This window comes from Carya illinoinensis, chromosome 5 (assembly GCF_018687715.1).
Source record: "Carya illinoinensis cultivar Pawnee chromosome 5, C.illinoinensisPawnee_v1, whole genome shotgun sequence".
NCBI lineage: Eukaryota > Viridiplantae > Streptophyta > Magnoliopsida > Fagales > Juglandaceae > Carya > Carya illinoinensis.
Genome location: NC_056756.1, coordinates 48,246,480 through 48,271,554, shown reverse-complemented (window position 1 = coordinate 48,271,554; position 25,075 = coordinate 48,246,480). Strand labels below are relative to the sequence as shown.

Genomic DNA, 25,075 nt, shown 5'->3' with positions numbered 1-25,075 from the left:
CTCTTCGCGCAGTCCATGTCCTGGTCTGCTCGAGCACACGAGTGACAAGTCTATCAGGTTCAATGAATTGCTATATGAATACACGTTCTTTTTCAATTCATTAGGGTATAGACAATTAGGAGACGTTCGTATAATATTTGCAGTATTTTATACTCTTGTGAATAATAACACAATAGTTTGAATGAAAGTATTTTATTTAAATTTTGGAGAATGAGAGACAAAAATTTAAATAAACATACTATAAAGTTAAAAATTAATTGAATATAATTTTTAATAATATTTTTGTTTTAAAGTTGATAAAAGTTGTATTATTTTTATGTTTTGTTTTAAAGTTTGTAAAAATTATATAAAATTTTGTATTTGAATAATGATTAGAAGAAAAAATTAAAAATTAAAAATTAAAAAATATTTTATATTTAAGTAATATTTGAGAAAGAAATTATAAAAAGATTTGAGAGTTTTGATAGTTTTTCATCAAATCCTTGAAACTGTCTTTTTTTGTTTAAGCCCAGGCGGACACAACCGTGCACTGAGAGCATCAGCAATGGAGTATTCATCTTTATCTTCATCCTAAAATTTGAAGATTATGCCTTTAAAATGTCCTGCATTGGTATATGCATATCTATAATTTTAAATAAATTGCTAAAGTGTTTATTTAAAGATAAATAACCAATTTTCATCTTTAAATATTATTTTTATTATTCTTTTTCTCTCCAAACTCCCGACTGGCTTTCTCTTTCTCTCTTTTTTTTTTTCTTTTCTTTTTTCTCTTCTCTTTTTTTTCTCTTCTATTCTTTCTCTATCCCCAAACGCCTCCATCGCCGAAAGCATATATTTCTTTCTTCTCTTATCGGTGAACGGCCTCCATCCCCGAACGGCTCTATCTCATTCTCTTCTTCTCTCTCTACCGAACATCTCTCTCTTATTCTCTTCGACACCCATTTCACCCCTCTCTCTCGTTGCTTTGTTTTCTCGGACGCCCAAAATTTTCTGTGCTTTTTTCATCAACGGCGGGCTCTTCTCTCGTCCAAAAGGTGATTTCCCCGAACCCATTTGTGGATTTTGGTTGGAGAATATTTTTCTGTGTTATTTGGCCTGATTAGAAATTTTTAGGGTTTTTTTTTTTTTTTAATGTGATTGCTCTGAATATTGAATTGAGAATAGAGATAGATAGAACAAACTGAGTTGGTTCTGAGGTTTCTGGTGATTTCCCCTGATTTGTATTTTAATTTGATTCCCCGAGCCTTGTACATGGCATTTCGGTTGAGTTGGTTCTGACGCTTGTTTTGATTTCCCCTGATTTGTACATGCATTTGATTCCTTTCATCTTGTACATGGCATTTCGGTTGAGTTGGTTCTGAGATTTGTTTTGAAATTGTAAATACTGTGGTGACATTATTTTGGGTCTATTTGTACTGCTAGTTGCACCAAATTCGAACTTTTTTTTGTACTACTGGTTGCTATCAATTTGCTTTGGAAACTGTTGAGAACTGCCATGGAGCTGCTGCGGAGCTGCCAAGTTGTATTAAAATCAACTTTGTAGATTTTCTACTAAGTTGATTTTGATACATGGGATTTAGTAGAATTTGTATGGAGGTTCTTTTGGTTGGAAGTTGAATTTGTATGATGTATATTTTACAAACACTGAATTTATGAGTTGAATTGTCCAAGTTGTGAATTTATATGAAATTAGAAGTCACATAGAGTATGTGTGGAATATATATGGTAGATTGAATTTATTGGACTTGGATGTAGAATTTGTATGGCATATATTTTGGGAACATTGAATTTGTATGGAATAGAATAGAGTAAGTTGTGAATTTGTATGAAATTAGACCACACATAGAGTATGTGTGGATTTTTTTTGTGTTGCTGTATATATAAACAGCTGTGGAATTTATTGGACTTGCTGTTTGGAATTTTTATTGAATTTATTGGAGGTGCATAGGCATTAAACAGGCAAGGTCATCTACACAAATGTTGGGGACAAAAGCTTGTGGAAGTTCAAACTCACATATAGGCATAAATAACACGTCAAAAATGGAAACATGGGATTTCTGTGAGTTCCTGAACATACCACCCAGAGATTAGGAATTTTAGGAAAAAAAATAAAAAATAATATTTTATTATTATTTAGTCAAAAAATGCATAATCCAATGTGGGAAATTTTGTTCATATTCAAAATCAATCTTCAAAACATAGAAATTTGCATATGAAGATGAATAATTCATTGCTGATGCTCTGAGAGGTTTCTTTTGTTCTTTTTTTTTTTGGGTGTCCGGATATTCTACCTAGTTTAGGAAAAGAATATTTTTCTCAGTGATAACGCCTTTAATTATAGCTGTAGTTTTTTACTTGAAAAAACGATCTGTGGACGTTCATGCACTTTAGAATAATAGGTCGACCAAGAGTGATGTACGTTTCTCTAATCTGTTTTCCATTTTTTATCAGGATTCACAGTGCGTAGGGCGTACATTACTTCAGTCTTCAAGTATGAGCTCAAGTAGGCAACAGCAACAGAATGGGGTAACTAGGTAAGCCACTGAGCATCTTCTTTTCCTACTGGCTAGTGGTGAGCGCTGACAAAGTCAAAGCCGGAATCCCTTAAATCCGATTCCGGGGACTTTCACTTCGTCGGAGACTCCAATTTTGTTAGCTCTGATTCGACTCCAACTTTGACTCTTAAAAATTGGATTTATACTTTTATTGAATTTTTTTTTGTTTATATTCATATTTAACCCACTTTTTAAAAAATTATTTTTATAGACTTTCTAATTTCATTTTTTAAAAAAATTAAAAAATAAAACTAAATAATTCAGTACTGATTTATGTCAATTTTACTAAATTATTCATTGCGGATTTACAACAACTTGCAAGCCAAAATTAAAACATTAAAAAAAAAATTAAATTATTCACTGCAGATTTTATTGTAAGCCAAAACTAAAACATAAATTACATTATCAAAACTGCTGAAACACAGCCAGCCACCAAATAAGTTATTTGTTCCCAACTACTAAATCATTAACTTATTATACTAATTAGTTATTTTTATAATAATGTCTAATTTATTTATATACTAAACTTATATTATAATGTCTAATTACATGTTATTATATTATACTAGCATCTAACTTGTTTTCAACTTAATTGTATGCTAGATTTTTTAGTGCCCAGTACATTAATATTTCGCTTTATTAACTTTTTATATTATAATTATTTCAATACTAGTGCCTAACTTATTTTTATATTTGATTGTATATGATAATAATATTATAATATTTACATATACTAAACTATTAATAATCTATTTATATTATAATATAAGTATATTATATAATAATTATTTCATATTAATATATTATTGAATTTAACTATATAAGTATAATAAACTATATAAGTTTTAGTTTTAGTTATATAACTATATAACTATATTACTATATATGATCAATATATAAATAAATATATATATTTATAATAAATATACAGTATTGAATTCAGATTCAAAGTCAGAATTGGATAATAAAGTTGAATGGGATCGAAGTTTGAATTGATCTAGCGACACCTCTTACTCCAGCTCCAATTCTAACTGAAAAATTAAGAAAAACTCCACACTTATTTCTGTTGGAATCAAAACGGAATTGAATTTTCGAGTTGTTATTCAATCCTACTGCCGGCGATTAATTAGCTAGTGAATTTGTATGGCTGAAAGCTGCTGACATCATTAATGGGATGTTACAAGTATTTTGTCCCTTGTGGAGAAATTGAAATTCAATCTGAAATATATAATTAGTGACCAATTATTTAATGACCTCAAGAGGCATTAAATGCATAGACCTGCATGCACGTTGATCTACCGAAGTTAGCTTCTTTTTTCTTCTTGGTACATGCGACCGTATATGTATATGTATATATATGTGTGTGTATATATATATATATATAGTGACTTATAGATTGGTACTATTATTGTAAAACACTAATTATGGTGCAGTTTAGATAGTAAATTAAAATGAAATTTAAAAGTAGAATAAAATATTATTATAATATTATTTTTAGTATTATTATTATTTTAAAATTTTAAAAAATTTATATTAATGAGATATATGAAATGAAACATCTTTACTATTCAAACAGAGCGTTTTGTATGGCTAAGGAACTGCAGTATGGCACCTTATAACAAACTATATTTAGGTAAGTTTTGGGGGCAATTGGAGTCAGACAATTTATCATAATTATTTGGATCGATCCCACGATTTTAATCACTGCCTGTTTGTTCTATTTTGCTTAGGGACCCGGATCGTGAGAGGCAACAGCAAACTCTACCTCCGAAGTGGATTGAAAACATACTGAAGTGGATTGTTTTAAACATACTGAAGTGGATTGAAAACATACTGAAGTGGATTGATGAAAACATACTTACAGATTTACTTTTCTTCTGGTTCGTGTTGTCGGTAATAGTGGACCCATTGTTCTTTTACGTTCCGGTGATTAATGAAGAAAGAAAGTGCGTTGCTTTAGATAGAAGATTATATATCAGCAGTACTTGTTTGCGAACTGTTCTGGACTCGATTCTGCTTGTGCGTATCATTGTGCAATGTTGTCGTCATTTTGCAAAACTAGGAGAGTCGCACGATACAAGACCGAAATGGGCTGAAATGACCGGAAATGCAAATTTACCTAAACTATTAAAACTATTACTGTGGCTCAGCCGATTACTGTCCTGGTACCGCAAAGCTCAACCGGAATTGTGGTCATTGCCGATTGACGTCCTGGCAATTCTTCCAATCCCACAGGTAATTAAGGGTCACTGATCTTATATATGCTTAATATTTTTACCCATATAAGCAAGTTCTCGATTAATTTGGTTTAAGCAGTACGATGCCTAGCTTTAACTAACGCACGTAAATACAAAATTGTTAACAGATAATATGATTCAGAATTGTGTAAATGATATTAGGACTCGTGGAGTGTATAAGTATTGCACAATTCATTTGAAAAAAGTAGGTAAATATCGAATTAATATGAAAAAAAAATTAATTTTTAATAATAAGTGATATATTTTTTTTAAATAATTATATGACGTTTGTGTATTCTATAATTATATATAATATCACTCTTCTTCTTTTATAATGTATCATTTAGGCTATACTACTGTAAGAAATGGAAAATGTTAGTATGTTGCCTGAGTTTATTCCCTCACTTTGACTGCTCATGTATTTAATTTTTTTTAAATTTTTTTCTTAATAATTAAAGAAGTGACTTTTAATATATTGATATATTTCTTATTTTGTGAGAATATTAAAAAACAAAAAATAAATAAAATAAAAAATAAACAAGCATTTTTGTACTTTTTTTGTACTTAAGTGACACAACTAGTAGTTATTATTGGCGGCAGCCTAACACTACTTGTAAGATATATGGTAAAACTTTAAGTCATAAAAATAAGGGCAGTTAGATCGATAAGTCTATTGATAGAACTGACCGATCACTCACAAAATGCCTTTATTTTTTTTTTCCTTTAATATTAAAAAAAATATTTCATAACAGTTAAGAAAAAAAACAAAAAAAAAGTAATTTAAATAATTTCTTAACAGTTAAGAAAAAAAATAAAAATAAAGAAAGAAAGAAAGAAGGCAATAATAACATTTATTGCCGCTATTATAAAAATCTAAAGCGATATTACATTCATATAATCTCTCATTTTTTTTTACTTTGATTTTTATTATATAAGTAAATTCCTTTTATTATTCATCACTTAAACATCTCTATTTCATTTTCTTATAAAAAATATTTTATTCAATTTTTTCATATTTTGATTTTATTTTTAAATTTTATTTTACTATATATTTATTTTATGTGTATAGGATTGCATTATATTACATTGAATATAAAAATATATTACAAATATAAAAAAAATATCTGAATTTTATAAATTTATTGGTAGAAAGGAAATATTTAAATAGAATAAATAAATATTATTTAAATAATATGAAGAAAAAATAAATAAATTGATATATAGTATATTGTAAAAATAGAAAAAAATGAAGATTAGTAATATATTCGAAAGAATATGATAAAGTAATCACAATGATCTTATATACGTAATCTCTGTCACTTGTCCAGGTGCTGCTTCCAATTATCTTTTCAAAACTGAGAGGTTCCGAATCTTTGAATAAAAGGAAAGTCTTGACAGCTGTTCTTCTATTCCAATATCTGCCAAGAGCTATTCTTATCCACCTGTTTGCAGTCCAATTGAGAAAAGCATTCAGCAAGGAGGTCCAGGACGGTAGACCATGTAAAAGACTCATAGCAGTGAAAGCTGGGCTCAACTTGTTTATGTACATTGCTGCCAGTCATGTAAGTTTGACTCTCAATTTCGTACTTATTTGCCTTATATAATTTTTTATTCTAATTAAACTTTGGAGCAATAAGTGGACGAATATCTTTATCAAGGTTTATTGATTTTCTTTAGGTTTCATACGAATGAACTTTGACAAACTTGATCCTAATTAACCTAATGAACTTTGCTACATATAAGCGCAGTTGTGCACTAATCTGTGTACCAACACTGATTTATTCATACTTAAAATTTAAATTAACACTGTTATCAATAAAATCTACTTTTTGACCAATCACATCACATTGGTACACAGATTAGTGCACAATTGTGCTTGCAACTATACTTTCCTTTATTAAAAAGAGCGATACCCCAAACTAATTCTCACTTTTTGGTGGGGTTATACCATTGTACAGAAGGGCTAAAAATTTTGGAGTTACATAAATTCCAAAACCGAAGCTTTTGTTAAAACTATGCTCTACAAAAACTAGAGTAAGAAAACTAAAATACCCAACTGTATAACAAGTATAGCACCCAAGTTTGGTAATGCATCAGCCAATTAACCATTCCCCTGATCTCTATAAGTATGTACTATCTCAAAAGGAAAAAGAATGGATATCAATCTTCAATAATAGCCCATATTTTAAATGTGAGTCTGTCATGAAAGTATAAATTTGACACTCAAGTATTTTTGCAAAAGCTTTTGAAAGTGTCTCTTTTGGTCGATGCAATGACAAAAGTTTTTGTAGAACGTTATGTTTTATATTTGGAAATAAGTTTCTTCTTTATTCATGGCTGTCATACTAAAATAATTACATAATCATCTAACCTCCCTTTTTCGTTTGAAATGCATAAGCATATCCTCCAAAACTTAACACATTAAACACTGATTTAATCCGGATAAGATTTCCAAACTCAGGACACTACGTACTACTTTATTGATAAACATAAGTAATTTTAATCTTAACAAACAATAAATCGGGCAAGACTTGAATTTATTGACTTGCTGATTTATTGCAAGTAGGATTTAGCTTGGTTTGATAGATCACTTTTGCTAAGAACACCAAACAGCCACACGATTCATTAGCAATCTTTCACCAGCACATTAGAATCATAAAAGATGACTACTATAAATTATAACAAATACTAGATCTAGGAATTTGCAATGGCAATGGGAAAGGAGACGTTGGACTGAGTTGACTCTCGATACCATATGGAAACTAAACAAATATTGATCTTGAACTATATTTTCCTTTGTATCTTTCGGAGAGGAAGTCCATGTATTTATAGTTTTGTATTGTATTGTATATATGCAGTTTGTTATAATATTTCTATCAACAACTTTATCATGGTTATTTTGGAATCCCCGGCCGGCTTGTGATTTGGCGGGAGTTAGGATGCTTGAATGTTGGCCACTTGGGTGATACACCACTTGCACATTGTGATAATGAGTGTGTGCTCACAAACTCAATAAATAAGTGTATAATTAATTCGCAACAGAAAAAATAAAAGGGTTGTAACTGATTCTAAATATCAGTACCAAAGAATTTAAAATACATCACACCATGCTCATAAGTCACTTGTCACCTACTCAAAATGGGAGAAAAAAAACTGAAGATATGCAATATTTTATAGATGCAAAGAAAATTAATTCATACATACCAAGTTATAGGCTTTTGAGCAACATATCAAAATCCACATAAAGATTTATTGAGTAGTAAGGCTCAAAACCCCAGTTTTAAACATCCAGTTTAATTAATGTGTGCACCACGGTCTCTCCTATATGGACCATCCACACACTCTGATTCTCTTTGCCACACTACGGGTAATGACCGTGTATGTGACTTTGTAACAAACGATGCCTAGTTCCGAGCTCAGGCTCTGGTGGCCAAGCATCCTTTAGCCTCCATTAGTAGAGAGGCAATGCCATCGACTCGAGATCGTTATTATCTCACTCGAGCCCGTTGTCGCTCAACCCAAATCTAGGGAATACTCAGTATTATGCGCTCCTAAGTGACTAGAGGAGCTCTATCAAGATAGTGCTCCATCTCAGCTTAGGGTATTGATATACAACGCATGTGACAAGTGGCAACGGTTTGGTGTGACTAGAAATGCAGCGCAGAGAAAGAGAGAAACATAGAGGGAGAGATAGAGGAGAGAGAAGTGGACAATGTGAGTGAGAGAGAAAGAGACAGAGAAAGGAGAGGAAGATAGAGAGTGGAAGGGAGCCTTTGTGAGCCTTTGTGGGGGGTGATTGCACAACGAAGGGGACGAGAGAGAGAGAGAGAGAGAGAGAGAGAGAGAGAGAGAGAGAGAGAGAGAGAGAGAGAGAGAGAGAGAGAGAGAGAGAGAGAGGAAAAAGGAAGAAGTCATAACCCTAGGACTTAACGGGTTGGGCTCTTCGGCCTAGGCTTTGGGCTGGGTATCCCAAAGCTATTGCCTTAGTTTGAATTTCTATCTTTTATTGGTTGTGTTCTATTTTCAGTTTCTTTCTTGTTGTCTTTATCTTGAAGGTGTTTGACTTGGTGTTGGTCTTTTTTTTGAGGTTGATCAGATTCTGGTCCGTTAGCTGGCTCCTGCTTTCCTCCCCACCTACTCTTCTCCTTCATCTCCTCATTCTCCGTTTCTTTTACTTTTTCGTCTCAAGCTTTATTGCTTATTAACAACCTATTTGGGATCAGTAGAGAATGGAATCAAAGGGAATAGAAAAAAATAGGTTTTTTGTTTTTAAAATATTCTATTATTTCTTTTGTTTGGGAGTTTAAGTAGGCGGGAATAGAATGAACATTTAATCATTTGGGGGGTTTAATTAGGAGTAAATAAAGTTAGTTGAAAGAAACTCACATTCCCTCAATTTCCTTTGTAATCTCAATTTATCATTCCTCCTTAAATTGGGAGGAAGAAGAGGGAATGTAATGAGATTTAATAAAATATCAACTAAAGTCCCAATTGTACCTCGTATATTTTGTTAAAATAGTACTAAACTATTAGTACTCTGAGTCATTTTTACACATAGATGCTCCTTCATTTTTCTTCTCATTCTCTATTCACTCGTCTATTGAAATAAATCCATAGTAGGTTTTATTATTTACTAATCATTAAGATCGGTTGAATGGTATTTTAGATACTGGGTGGTTTTTGGTACTTTTTCTCTATCGAGAGAGAGACAGCTTGCTGGCACCTTGCTTGTGAAAATCACATTGAATGCAATCGAAGTTCTTTTGACTGTAACGACAGAAGCGTTGGAAATTACACATTTTTAAACGATTATTGTCCTATACAAACCCCAAATACAACTGCCTTTGATTTTGGAATATTCCAAGTAGCGCTTCAATCTGGTACAGTGGCGTCCATGGATATTCCGCGAAAGATCATGTACTGCTTCTGGTGGGGCCTCCGAAATTTGAGGTTAGTGAATGTTACAGTTTAGGCTCTTTCTGCATGATTGAGCTATTTCACAATAGTTTTGTCATTGCATTCATCAACACCATGTCGACTGCCATACATGCTTGTGCTTAATTGTCTATGCATTCATGTTTTTTGTAGGGCCACCTCTCGAGTGGATCCTTGGTACCATATTAGTGGTTTTAAAATCAGAGAAATAAAGATAAATTAAAGAAATTCTATATATTAGTTGGAACAATCGAGTCCAAAGTACAATTTAGCATACGTTCGGGAAATGGAGAAATAAGTCTCGTTTAACTGCAAGTTTTCAATGATGCAAAGCTTCAAAATTTAAGGTGCATATTGCAAAAACAATGATACCATACGTGAGGATGCAAAGCATAATTTTTCCACTCTTTTTTTTTTTTTCATTAACTTTCACTTGGAGGAATATATATATGCTAATACATACGTGTGTACAATTGCAACATTAAACATTAATAATATATAATATCATTTTGTTCTAGGCTTGGGATTATGATCATTTTGGCTTCCTTATCTTGACCCAGGCCTACAGTCTTAACTTAACCTCATGTATATCATTTTAATTAGTTTTTATCTGTTTACTTTGATCAGCTTGGTACTATATTAATTAATAATTTCTGGTGTGAATACACCACCTCATCTTACAGTGTACGTATTTGCAAATTCGCAGTTCTTTTGGTTCAAACCTTCAAACAAGTACGCATTTCTGGGAAAACTGTTTCGCAGTTTTAACTTCCATCTCTGGCTTGCTACTGTTTATGTACTTCCTTGGGCGTTTGCAGGTTGGTGATCAACATGCATACTTTTTGATTCTTCATAGCCCGTATTTATATAATTGAATAATTCTAGTACTCATTATCCTTACAACACACAACACATAATTTTTTTATCTTTTAATTTTTTTTCTTTAGAAAGTATGTGGTACAGAGATAATGAGTAGAAAAATTCAATTAATTTAATAGGATTAAAACAAAAAAAATTAAATATGGTATAGGATGATATGCAGCAAAGCCCAATATAATTTTTCTGTTTGAATAACAGAGTTTTCCGGTTTCTGGAAACGTGCGGCATGCAATTCCTAAGTACTTTACTTTTATTTACCCCGGCCGTATAGTTTTACTAGGCTGCATTTGTAGGTAGCTGTGTAACTTTATTCCTGTATACAAGCTTTTCTCTATATATTGTTCTCATCAGTACTAGTTAAACATCAGCCTTTTCTTTCATTTGCTTCGTTTGTGATTTTATGTTTTTCACAAAGCTTGCAACAAAAACAAGAAATATTCGAGAAAGAGTGTGATGCAGGACAACTGGGAGATTCCTTTAGAAGATTTTAAAGATTTCCTTGATCGTTAGCACCTTCCTAGCCCATATTTTATGTTTAACATCAAATTTTGGTTTTCTTTATTTTTATTGTTGACTTTCTGACGTTCGAGCAAAATAAGAATTATTCTGATAGCTAACTAAGCAATAGAAGTTAGAGATTGAGATTAAGAAAAACACAAATAGGGATAAACTCTAACATAAACTCTAAAATTAGAGTTTCTTTTATAAAAATTGAATATATGTTCTAAAGCCCATAAGCAAGGCTTAAATAGCTAGGTAAAAAAAAGAAAAATTCTAATTGTGGAAAAATAATAAAATATGAAATAGATAAGTATCTCGTTAAAATCTAGCTTATAAGTCAGGCTTAAATAGTGTCGACCTTTCCTCGCTCAATCGAGGAATCCCGACCTTTCCTCAACCAATCGAGGAATCTTGACCATACATTTTTCTACCAAATTTGCAATGGTTTGCCTTCTCGAGATAGTCTAGTGCTATTAACTTCAAATATGATAGCTCAACATCATCGTACCTGGATCCTTCTCCATCATTTTCCATTTTAGATGAGTTTATTACATAGCCTATAATTCTTAGTTTTATTATAAATGGATGGTTTAAGGGACAAAATATCTAGTCCCAAGACTACGCCACCACTAGGAAAGCAGGAAGATAAGGGAGACGAGTGTATTAGGAGGCAAGGGTGGACAATGTCAAGAGAAAGTGGGAAAGGGAAAGATGGTCAGATATGCAAAGGGAGGGGAGGCACGCGGAAAGAGGGATTAGATAAAAGGGGATTTTGACTTCTTCTTCAAAGAGAGCTTCTTTAACCTCACAACCAGGGACTCCAGAGAAAGAACTTCCTCTAGCAAATAGGTTCCAGATTTCCATTGTATAGTGAGGACGAGAGACTGTGAGAGACTGTAAAATAAGCATATTATAGTAGATTTCCTCTCTCCAAACGCCCCATAGATGTAGGCAATATGCCGAAATCACGTAAATTTTTGTTTCCATCTTTCTTTACTTTCTCTGTACTTATTTTCCTTTCACCTCTATGGATATACGCACCGAGCATCAGAGCATTACTGTGGGCTCCAGACCACTTCGATCGAGGCTTGAATCAGCATAGCGGGTTGGGGATGACACTTTTTCCCCTTTTGGTTTGCTGTGTGATTTTTTATGCATCAACAGTTCGCACCGTTTGTGGGATTTGATTTTCTGGCGTGCTGAATAATCACCAAAGGAGCAAATGAAGTTTTCTCTACATAAGTATTTTCAGCTTCCCCACTTTTATTTTTTTGAGCAACATTGTTGCAGAAAAGGAAGAGTGAATCTTTTCTTGCCCAGGAGGAAACCTAATTACTCGTTACTTAAGCGACAAATGCTTAATACACTTCGGGTGCACAATACAAAACAGGAGAGTACATGGGCGAGTACTCCACACTTAAGTGCATTTTGCACACACACATGCGCATCCCGAGTCACAAGCATTGTCCATCTGCCTAGCCTACTGGCAACCACCATGTGGACTACTGGTGGTTTTTAGTGTAGCCACTATGGGGGCCGTGAACAGTGGGGTCCTCGACACCCGTAGTTAGCATGTGGTTGCCAACGACCACTCACCCAGTACACATTGCCATGCACACAGCAAGAGGCTAGTGGCCTCCCAAGTGGTCACCAAGTGTACTGCTAGTGGTTTCTGGGTCCGTTGCTGCAAACATCATCTAGTGGCGGGCATACCCTCCACGACCAGGTGTATTTCTCGACCACCCACAAATGGCCCACACTCCTTGGCCATTGGTTTCAAGGCCATGGAGCACATTGACCGGCCACCTACTCATGGGCACCACTCCCTCCACAAACCGCCTCATCTCCGCCAACAATGTGTTGCCGTGTGGCAGGCACCCCAACTCCCCAACCATGCACTAAGCCACCCCTCTCGATCTGAGGTTTAGCTCAGTCACACCACGCCGACATTTGGTGTGCCGTGTGGAGTCTCACCACGCCGACATTCCCATCTCAGGATCAACAAGTAGTTTATTCAAAATAATCAGATGTGCTAAGTCTTAAATAGAGCTAACAAGTTGATCCTATAGTAATAAACGGAATAGGAATAAAATTCCTTAAAAATTGTAAATGCTAACTTAATGGATTAACATCCTTATTTCCTAGTTGATAACTGCGACTAAACACTCCTACTGGTACTTGACTATGTCAGGGAGTGTAACAACAATCCCTATGCCAAGCCAATGACAAGAAGGTGCTTTCAACGGACGGTATTGTAATGGGAGTGCAATTGTTTTATCAATAAGAGAGTTATAATTTTTTTTTTCTGACAAGTTTTTGGACCACGGAAGACACAACTCTTCCTCTGAAATACTCTGCTTTCGTTACGTGAGTGTCATCACAATAATTTCATTGATCTATTCAGATATCCTGGATTTGGGAAGTGTATTAAGCCCCATGCACGTTGTATGTTAACTGTATGTGCTCTTTAATATTTTATGTTGACTGTATGTTTTCTCATTAATGGAAAGTTAAATGTGTGTTTGCTTATGAGAAAATTTAAAAATTTCTTAAAATCTTTTTAGAAAGATATTATTTAATGGATTTTGTAAAAATAAATAGAAATTTAATTTCAAATAATTTTCTACACATGCACTTGTATGTTATTATATTACTATAAGAGAGTCAAATATACAGGTATAAGAACATTGAGTAAATAGTTCTTTTAAAAATTTACCAAAGAAAAAAAAAAGTTCTACACACTCACTTGTATGGATTTTGTATGTTGTTTATAGATTCTTGTTTACATGAGTTTCCTCGTTTATTAACTTACAGTCTATAGGCATTCCATGAAATAGAATAATGATCATCACGTCCTCCGTTTTAGGGGAGAATTTGAATGATAAAACAGAGTGTACAATTTTTCTTTAAAACTGATGCTGCAATGATATTACAGTCGGGTTGCGTTTAAGCTCAGGAAAAAGGGGAAAGAGGATGCAAATTTGTCATACTATTATATATATATATATATATATATATATATGCTAACCCTATCTCTGAAGATGAAGAAATTGTAGGCGTGACTGTGTGATGTGCTGTCTCCTTATATAGGCACCAGCTTCAATTGGCTTTTTTGTTGCATATAGGGACTCATATGGCTAATATTGGCTTCCACCCCTTGTAAAGAATCTCCTCAACCCATAATCTATTAAAGAAAGCAATGCAGCAAGACAGATCTAATCTTACTTTTTTTCTACAGACTACAAATTGAGCAAGAAAAAAGAAGAAAAGAAAACCTTATTATAACTTTACAATTTTGTCTTAATTTCTTGACAACTGATAATTTCTCGACAACATTTAATGTGTTGAGCTTGATATGCAACAGATGTATATGCAGTGGGAGGGGCAAAGGCAGCTGCAGGAAGCTCAGCGAGAGCAGGAAGCTCAGCGAGAGCAGCAAACTAGGCAACTTAGAGCATCCTCATTGGCTTCGGTACTTGGCTAAATTTGGACTAATTTGGTCCAAAAACTCATCACATTGAATTGGGCAAATTCAAAATATTATGAACTTGTGCTACAGTCCATGGCCAAATATGAAAGACCATTTTTATTCACCAAATAATAAACAATTATTTTCTCACTCCAACCGACCAAGTGGAAGTCTCAATTTATGGAAGTACAGTTTTTTTTTTTAACATGAATTCTCATGTGTTGCTAGATATTTGGTTAAGATATTTAGTAAAGAAATTTTGATAGAATTTTGTTAGGATTAAATGACCTTTGAAAATATGTTTTTATAATATTAATTTAATTGTAATATAATATTGCTAAATATTAAATTGGTAGAATTATAAAATGTGATAAAAATTATTTTTAAAAAAATATTAATTTAATAATATTTTATTATTATATAGAGAATGAATGGCTAATCCAATGTGGAGATTGAATTTAGATGGAATAGGCAAATATAAAAAAGTGTTGATATTGGTTAAATTTGAAGATGCATTAGGTCAAGCCAATGCTAATGCTCTTAGGAAGATTTGGAATTCTGACAAGAAAGCCAGAAAAGAGAAAGTACTTGAGTGGATAGAGAGACAACCGCGGCTTGAAGAAATTAAAGAGACGATCATAGATCAAGTAGACAGAATGTTTACAGATGAAGAAAACTGGATCAAGTCCGTGGCAAACGAAAGTATTTTCGCCACAGAAAGCATAATATCTCGTAGTGAAAATAAAGCTATTGTTGATGCAGAGAATCCGTTCCCTCATTTTCCCCTGTTTACTAGAAGAAGGATTCAGCTACTTCTCTGCTTACCCCTACTACAGAAAGTAAGTCCTTTTTAATTTCCAACTTCCTTTATAAATAGAGCAGAAAGAAATTCAATTTTTTCTAGAGAGTACTACTTCCTTTATGGATAAAGCAAATAAGAAATTATTCCTTTCTTCTTTCTACTAATTAGGAGAGTGAGCCCCTTTTTTGGTACTGCCTTTTGGATTAGAACAAAAAAAAAAAAAAAAAAAATGCTACAAGTGAAAGTTGAAATAATTTTTCTCTATAGGAAATGAGAAAATATGAAATGAAATATTGAAAATTTATGGAATAGTATCACTAAGTATACAAATGTTAGGCAATTAACACATCCAAGTTCTAAATTAATCGAATTAAAATTAAGGTGCAATAGTTTACTTAGAACGTAATTGTTATGAATAATTACAAGTTGTTTTATATATATATATATACACTAGGTAGGAGTAACGTGCAATGCACGTTGCTCTAATTTAATGAAATAATTATTTAAAAAAAAGTATATATTTTATAAAAAAAATTGATTTCAATCAATAATTTAAAGCTTATAGAAAAAGTTGTGAAATCTAGTAAATATTTAAGATAATGATAGTTAAGTATAGTATAATAATTACATGCTTGTATAGATTAAAAGATAAAAATATTAGTTCAAAATATGATATAGTCTAACACATATTTATAACATCGATAGTTTTAGCAAAATTTCATGTGATAAGTTTAATACAAGCTCAACAAAAATATTAGTTCAAAACATAACTTAGTCCAACACATGTGATGTAATTATATATAATATGTGGTGTAAAAATAATGAATAAAATTTTTATTTGAACTATGCGCCAAGTAGTTCATGTCCACGCCAACTGAAATTTGTGTTTTTAGGCGGTAACAAACTGAATTATTATATATTATATATATTTAGAATAAATATATTTAAATTATTTCATTTTATTATTATTAATTTTAAATGAAAAAATAGTTAAAATGTATAAATTTGAATTGTGATTTAAATTATTTAATAGTATAGTTTATACTTAATTTTAAAACTTTTTATTTTATTAAATAATATTTTTTAATATGCACAACATATTATTTATATTTTTTATTTATTTATATTTATTTTTTATTTTAGATTAAGAAATGCAAAGCAGCATGAGAGAAGAGATAAAGTGAAAAACGTAGTAAGCTTTGATGTTTCAAAAGCAGTAGATTTTTTCTTTGATTTCTCTAAGATTCTCTCTGGTTTGATGAAAGATATGCATTTGGGTCAGTTTCTTTCCTTTCAGTTTTCACGCATGGGTTAAAGACAACAAGCCTTTTTTTTTTTCATTTTGGATTTTACGGAAGCAACGCTGTAAGTTTAATTTTTTTTTGGAGTCTTTTGTTTTGGATGGACATGCAGCGCGAGGGGTTCTTTGGTCTTTTATGGTCATAGACACGTGCACGTGGGTTGTTTTTAGAACCCTAGCTAACTTTCTGAGCTTTCGTCCCTTCCCAGCCCCCTTTCGTTCGTCCCCCAACATGATTCCACCAAGATCAACTCATCTCTCACAGCCGATTTCCCCACCCCTCCCACTTGCGGTGCCGATTTCACCACGCCCTCCCTCTCACGCAGTCTTCTCTTTGAGTGGGTAAATTTTTGATTTATGCATTTCACATACGAGTTTCTGTTGGATTTTAAGGTTTGATTTATGGGTTTATTTTTGCATTTCATGTGATTCTTAGGATTCTCTCTTCCTTTAATGGTCTAGGGGTTTGTTTTTTTCTTCATACACTTTGATAGGTTGTGCCGTTGAAGTAACGGGCAGGAAACTCCACTAAAGGCTTTGGAGATAATGGGGTAATGAAGTTGGATTAGTGTTTTGAGATATTACGAAGTAACTTTACTGAATAATCAGGTTAACTTCGTGTTTTATGTTTTGAAGGTAGTTAAATGGCAAAAAGAGTACTGGGATATTTGACTTGAGGAAGATTATCGAGAAACAAAAAAGTTTAGTTTGGGCCTCATTGTACATTGAGAATAGGGCAGGCTCTATGTATAACTTGGGTTTGTATCAATTATTTCCTTTTTCTGAAAGGTTTTTTTTTTTTTTTTTTTTTAGTGCAAAATAAAATCACCTTACTTACAGTTTATTGTGGGAAGATGATAGGCATGAAACAAAAAATTTTAGTTTGGGCCTCATTGTACATTGAGAATAGGGCAGGCTCTATGTATAACTTGGGTTTGTATCAATTATTTCCTTTTTTTGAAAGGCTTTTTTTTTTTTTTTTTTAGTGCAAAATAAAATCACCTTGCTTACAGTTTATTGTGGGAAGATGATAGGCATGATAAAAAATTATGATGCAGAAAAAATGAAGTTGATGATTATACTAATATATTGTTGATTTTCAGTGGGGGTACTATTGCTTGTCTTTCTCTGGGATCATCACTGAGTACGTTGGATGCAAAGGTTTGTCCTTCATAATGTAGTTTCTTATCTGCTGTTCATGGCATGTCAATTAATTTCATATCTATTTTTCACTTGTAGGTTCATGCATTCTCTGTTTGTGATGACCCTAATTACTTTTATGACTTTGTTCAAGGCCTACTTGATGGACTTGATGCATACGTTGAAATATGTGGTATATAACAGATCTGGGTAAGGCCTACTTATGTTTAATGCATATGTTGAACAGATCTGGGTAAGTTTTGTTTTTTTTCCCTATAATCTATGTACTCATCTATTATGTTGGTTTGTTGGTATATAACTCATCTAAGTAGAAATAAGTAGAAATAAGAACAGAACAAATACAACTTTTTGGTTTGCTTAGTGTAGAGTTTGTCATTTTCTTAGAATATAAGAACATAACCAAGCACAACATTGAATATAACCAAGGAACCAAACCAAAAAATAGCACAAATCTGAACAACAGCAAATGAAAGATAACAAAGTAAACCATACTATATACTTACAAAGATAAAACCAGAAATGTGTGGAACCCTGAAAGTCTTGAATACAGCCCACACTTTGACCCACAAACTGTAAGAATACACAGGAAAGTATAAAAGTTTTTCTTAGGTAGATTATGTGTAGGCAGATTTTCCTTACCATGAAGAAAGAAATAAAATTAAGGAAATATGTACCTTCTAAAAGAAAGACCAAATCAGCTATACGAGACCAAGTTAGAAGGGAACACAAATGAGCCATAAAGACCCTTTTAAGGTGCCTGTTGTCCTCAATCATCCAGATGTCTGTATGATGTCTGCCCATTACATCGAACTTGATACCTCTGCCCAATTACTTACACCATTGCTTTCATTATAGAAGACAAAATTTAGTGGAAGATGAAAATACACATGCAGTGCTTTTATTATTAATATTGTTATAATTGATTGAGCTAAATAATATTGTTATTTACTTGTGCAGGGAAGTATTGAGAAGAATGTCACGAGTCATGACTATATAGAGATTGTATTTACTGTATATGATTTGTTCCTTTTTCAGCAGAGAACACGTTTAAGACATGCATGTCTTACAACACAGACAAATATAAGCTTTACCGTATGCATGTATGATTTGTCCCTTTTTTAGCAGAGATTGTATTTACTGTATGTAGATTCTGTGCATGTGTATGATTTGTTCCTTTTTCAGCAGAGAACACGTGTAAGTCATGCATGTGTTGCATACAGTTACTGTATGCATGCACTGATGCACTGACCAGGGAGCTATACACGTTACCTGTAGGCATGCACTGATTATGGACAGGCTGGACTGACAGCTGCTTAATCATGTATTGGAAATGGACATATTGGAAATGGACATAGTGGACTGACGGAAAGAATATTAGTGGACTGCCAACAGACTAAAATAATTATATAACAAACACAAAATAGAATTGCACGGACAATATGCACAAAAAGTGGACGAAATGGAAACGGAATTAGAAAATACTGTTTATTACTGTAGCAGACGCATAGACGCTTTTTATTATAGATAGATATATATATATTGTAAAGGCAAAAATTGGCTAGGATTAGATGACTAAATTATAAGATTTATCTTATCATTATTTGATTAAATTTGAATGAATGATAAGGTTTATCTTATCATTATTTGATTAAATTTGGATGAATGTAAAATAAGTATTGATTTATATCTAAACAATATTGAGTCTATCTAGAAGTCTTAGGTGTTGTTTAGATAAGTTCCTGAAGTCAAAATCGAGTTCTGTTAGCAGTACACTTATCCAGAAGAAATCGGAACAGAATTCAGTCTATATCAGAAGAAGTTATCTCGAAATGTTAGCAGTCCGTCGGGACGCGTTTTCGCGTCTGTTGCTAACCGTCAGCAGAGTCCTACTGCAACTAGAACTCTTTTCAGATCTTCTATTTAAAGGGGATTCGGTTTTGCATCTTCTGAAGGACTTCAAGCCACGAATTTTACAGAGGATATTCAGTGTGTTTATGAGAGAAAATTCACTTGAGAATTTTCATGGGGTTTTTCATATATTCTTGAGTGTGATTGTGTTTTGAGTGTGAAGCAACATCGATTGGATTTCAGCCTCTGGAGTTCCAGAAGGGAAGTCAACATTTGAAGATCGCCAGAGGTTCTGGCTGCTACTGCGGTAGAAGACAAACGGGTCGTTTGTCTAGGCAAGTAAGAGAGTCGAATTGCAAAGGTTTTGTAATTGATTATTGCTTGTAATTGTTTTTCAAATAATAAGATTGACTTTCCTGGGTTTGGCTGCCCCGTAGGGTTTTACCTTTAAAGAGTTCTTTAAAGGGTTTCCCTTCGTAACCAATCGTTGTGTTTTGCAAGTTTGATTATTTATTTTAAAGTATTTGATTCGTTTCATAATCTTGACAATTGAGATCTAACCTATTTGTTCAAGGAAATTGGTAGACAATTTTGTGGTTTTACAGGGGTACGTTGGGAATTTCAATTGGCATCAGAGCGTGGTTCACTCATTCGAGTGTGATCCGTGCCCTTGTAGATCATGTCGACATCATTACACGTTCCACCATACTTCGATGGGGAAAACTATGCTTATTGGAAAGTTCGTATGAGGGCTTTTCTCAAGTCTTTAGATGAACGTGTATGGCATTTGGTTGAACGAGGATGGACTAAACCCGAGACATCTATAGATGCTTGGACAAAAGATGAAATTAGCAATTGCAATTTGAATAGCAAAGGACTTAACGCTATTTTCATGGCGGTATCCTCCGAGGAATTCAAAAGAATCTCCATGTGTGAGATTGCTAAAGAAGCTTGGGATATTTTAGAGGTTACACATGAAGGCACAAGAATAGTAAAAAATTCGAAATTGCAAATGCTAACCTCAAAATTTGAAGAGATTAAAATGTTGGAAGATGAAAATTTTAATGATTTTTATGCTAAACTGAATGATATTGTGAATTCCAGGTTTAATCTCGGCGAAAAGGTGGAGGATTCAAGGATCGTGAGGAAGATTCTAAGGTCTTTACCTGAAAGATTTCGACCCAAAGTTACCGCTATTGAAGAAAGTAAAGATCTTGATGCAATAAGGGTAGAAGAATTGGTAGGTTCTTTACAAACATATGAATCTTCGCTTCCTCAAGCAAGAAAAGGTAAGTCTATTGCCTTAAAAACTATAGAAAAAAATCAAGATGATTTTTCTGATGAAGAAAATCTTAACAATGAGGATATAGATCTTATAGTAAGAAAATTCAGAAAATTCATGTTTAGTAAAAAGTATAGTGAAAAGAAAAAAGGAGGTAGAGAATTTTCTGTAAAGAAAAATTATTTTGAAAAATGGAATAAAGAAAAATCTGATAAAGTAAAGTGTCATGAATGTTCTGGTTATGGTCATATAAGAATTGAATGTCCAAATTTCAAGAAAAGTAAAGGAAAAGCATTGAATGTCACACTTAGTGATAGTTCAGAATCTGAAACTTCAAGTTCATCATCTGATTATGACAATACTTTTGTGGCTTTTTCTACTGTTGTTAATGATTTTTCTGATATTGAGCTAACAAAATCTGAAAGTGATGATGACAATAGTGATTCGGAGGTTGCTCTAGTTGTGGATGATCATGAGTTGAGTTTACAAGAAGCTTACAATGATGCGTGTGAAGAAGTGATCAAATTAAAGAAACTCAACAAGAAGCTGTACAAGAAATTCACTAATATGGAGAGTGAGAAAAATAACTTGTTTGAGGCATTCAAAATTTCTGATATTGAAATAGCAAGATTAAGGGATCAAAAAATTGCATTAGAAAAAGAGTTGGAAAAGGTTCAAGAAAAAACAGCAACACAAAAATTAGAAGAGATGTTGAGTATTCAAAAATCTAGTTGTGATCGCACGGGTTTGGGGTATATGACTTCTCAAGGTATGGAACTTAAAGACTCATCATCCGCTGCCACCTCATCAAAAAATATCATTTTTATTAAAGGAAGTCAAGATGAGGAAACTCCAAAGAAGGCCGTGTCTACAACTCATGTTTTAAGAGCCTCACATGATAGATCAATGACAAAGAAGCCCAAACAAGGTAAGTCCAAAGGTAGGTTTATTCCTATTTGTCATTATTGTGGTGTTGTTGGTCATATAAGACCAAATTGCTTTAACTTGAATAAAGTGAAGAAAAATGGATGTGAAAGAAATCTAAAAAGGAAAGGAAATAGTTTAGAGAATCAAGTTTGTGATATGAGTCAACAAATCAAATTTTTAAATCTCAAAATTGGTGAAATAGCAGATTTTTGCTTTCAAAATAAAGAAAAGATCATACAAAGTGATGTTGACAAAAAGAATAGACCAAAATTTAAAGCAAAATGGGTGGTCAAAGAGGATGCCATGTCACATTAATGGATAGGATTACTTGCATGTTCTTGCATCCGTTATATTATTGCATTAGCCTAGGACATGCATTTTATTTTTCTGTTTTGTTTTATGTTTCTGTTTTTCAGTTTTAAATAAGAAAAATATAATATAAAAAAAAAAAATTCTGGTTTGGTTCATAACTTTTCTTTAAGGAAAGTGCATGCTTGATATGTCAAAGTTTGAGCATTTGTGTTCTTACTTAATAAATTCCTGAACCTATGCATCTCTCTACTTTGTGCAATTCACTTTGTGTATACTAACCCTATGGATTATCTTGGCAAAGTTCATTTTCAATGCACAGTGAGAAACTTATATGTATGTTTTTTATAATTAAAGTTCACATCATTTAATGAGATGCTCATCAAAGAGAGAGTTCATACCTTGAATTGACTAATACTAGTTGAACCTAGTACATCAATAAAGAGCTCTCTTCTTGCCAAACACAAAGAGTGATCCATATAGAAAAAGTCGGTGTTAATTCATTGTGGAAAAAGACAAACACCCTACACGGATCTATCTCCTTAAGTCCTTATAGAAAGAATCGTTGCTCTAATCATTGTGGAAAAAGATGAGCAACAAAAATGGACTTAAAAAAGGGGATTGTGCAAACTAGTGTTTGGAGGAGATGCTCATGTATCTAGGCCCTAGCATAAAGTTTGACTTTTAAGGTGAAGCAACAAACTCTTGTGAGCATCTATAAGAAGCAATCTTTCATGAATAAAGGTATCAAAAAGAAAAAAAAGATATTGAAGAAAGGAGTTCATAAAAATGCTTTGTTATAAGTATACTCACTCACACACTCACATGAACTTTGACATTGATGATCTTATGAGGAGTGAATATCCATAGTGATTGTTGCAAATAAAAGGGTGTACTTTATTGAATTTGTTTTGTGAGTCACACTATGTTTGAACTAAGATGCATTTAGGCATGTTACTTGCCCTATTGCTTTATATAAAATAAAAAATTAAAAATAAAAATTTTTTTGTTGTTTTTATTTTTACTAATCTCTATTTATTCTGGTTTCTATAAAATAAATACAGAAATAAAAATATGAAGCCTTTTTGGTTTGTTTGAGATATGAGCCTAAATCTGTGTTTTTTGGTCACTTATGCTAGTGTTGCAGTAGTCCCAGTGGGACTCTTTTTCCTCGGGCACGTGCCTAGGCACACGGCACTTATGTGCCTTATGTTTTTCCTTCTTGTGTCTCATACATGCGCCGATCTCCCACCCCCTTTCTCTCTTATTTTGCACGGTGCCCAGCTCTCTCACACATTTCTTCCTCTTTTGAGACCCAACCGAATCCTTCATTCACTCATATCACTAGTTAGACTTTTGAAATTCTGAAGATCATCCAGTTCTACTCATCTTTGCATCCTAATCAAGGTAAGGCTTATGTGTTTTTCGGTCTTCTGAAATTTCTAGGGTTGATATGTTTTTCAGCCGATTTATGAGGGGCTATTCATTATATGTGATTGGGTTGCGTTGAAATCACTATGGTTGCTCAGTTGAGCATTTTGTTTGCATGTATTGAGGACGGTTTTTGAGTGGGTCCTTAGCCTTTGTCATTCGGTTTTCATGGAATGCCCACCAAGTGTTTGTTTTTTTGTCTCAACCAAGTTGTCTCAATCATTTGCTCATTGTTTAAACATGCATTTATGCTCACATATCATGTGCATTTAATCCATGAAAAATTGAGACACATGTGAGTTATTCATCCTGTCTTTCTTAGTATCTTCATATTGACTCACATAAGATATTTATTCTATTTTGTGTCTTGTCAGATTAGTGACAAAAAGGGGGAGATAAACAAATTGGAATATCTTGATATTGTGAAATTTAGGGGGAGTTTGAGTAAGTGGGAGTTTGATGAATTTGCTGAAAATAAAAAAGGGGAGTAGCAGAATATTGAGGGGGAGAATTAAGTATTGAACATGGTTATTGATGATGACTAGAACACTTTCTTTTTGTAGGTTTACATTGCATCTAACTTTTGATTATTATTGGGACTAGTTTCAAGGAATGTTCTATGTCATTTCTTATCATTACTGTATTAAGATATTTTTCACGAGATCTTGGTCTGCTGGTTGTTTTTATCTTAGGTACACACTACATTCATCAAGTTGATTTTGTGACCGATCCGCCAAAGGGAAGATTGTATATCCAAGACATTCATCAAATTGGTTTTGTCACCAATCCGCCAAAGGGGGAGATTGTAAAGGCAAAAATTGGCTAGGATTAGATGACTAAATTATAAGATTTATCTTATCATTATTTGATTAAATTTGAATGAATGATAAGGTTTATCTTATTATTATTTGATTAAATTTGGATGAATGTAAAATAAGTATTGATTTATATCTAAACAATATTGAGTCTATCTAGAAGTCTTAGGTGTTGTTTAGATAAGTTCCTGAAGTCAAAATCGAGTTCTGTTAGCAGTACACTTATCCAGAAGAAATCGGAACAGAATTCAGTCTATATCAGAAGAAGTTATCTCGAAATGTTAGCAGTCCGTCGGGACGCGTTTTCGCGTCTGTTGCTAACCGTCAGCAGAGTCCTACTGCAACTAGAACTCTTTTCAGATCTTCTATTTAAAGGGGACTCGGTTTTGCATCTTCTGAAGGACTTCAAGCCACGAATTTTACAGAGGATATTCAGTGTGTTTATGAGAGAAAATTCACTTGAGAATTTTCATGGGGTTTTTCATATATTCTTGAGTGTGATTGTGCTTTGAGTGTGAAGCAACATCGATTGGATTTCAGCCTCTGGAGTTCCAGAAGGGAAGTCAACATTTGAAGATCGCCAGAGGTTCTGGCTGCTACTGCGGTAGAAGACAAACGGGTCGT

At 33.0% G+C, this 25,075-nt stretch overlaps 1 protein-coding gene across 7 annotated transcripts; it reads left to right on the top strand.

Annotated features, from left to right (window-relative positions):
• The first annotated feature begins 734 nt into the window (after positions 1–734).
• LOC122310808 (cyclic nucleotide-gated ion channel 1-like) lies at positions 735–18,985 on the top strand. 7 transcript variants are annotated; one of them, XM_043124959.1, is made up of 11 exons: positions 735–1,034; positions 2,452–2,534; positions 4,286–4,790; positions 6,121–6,354; positions 9,459–9,742; positions 10,434–10,545; positions 14,472–14,579; positions 15,096–15,415; positions 17,782–17,839; positions 17,973–18,028; positions 18,797–18,985. In XM_043124959.1, the coding sequence occupies exons 2-8, from the start codon at positions 2,494–2,496 to the stop codon at positions 15,174–15,176; spliced, it is 1,365 nt and encodes a 454-aa protein (XP_042980893.1). In that variant the 5' UTR covers positions 735–1,034; positions 2,452–2,493; the 3' UTR covers positions 15,177–15,415; positions 17,782–17,839; positions 17,973–18,028; positions 18,797–18,985. The 7 variants fall into 7 exon arrangements, with proteins under 7 accessions (XP_042980893.1, XP_042980894.1, XP_042980890.1 ...); XM_043124960.1 differs by having other exon boundaries at positions 17,973–18,071; XM_043124956.1 differs by having other exon boundaries at positions 17,918–18,028.
• Positions 18,986–25,075: the final 6,090 nt, after the last annotated feature.

Coding starts and splice junctions, on each gene's coding strand:
- LOC122310808 (XM_043124959.1), top strand. CDS start 2,494: ATGAGCTCAAGTAGGCAACAGCAACAGAATGGGGTAACTAG. Junction 6,355..9,458: donor TGTACATTGCTGCCAGTCAT/GTAAGTTTGACT, acceptor ATGGTATTTTAG/ATACTGGGTGGTTTTTGGTA. Junction 14,580..15,095: donor GAGCATCCTCATTGGCTTCG/GTACTTGGCTAA, acceptor AAGATGCATTAG/GTCAAGCCAATGCTAATGCT.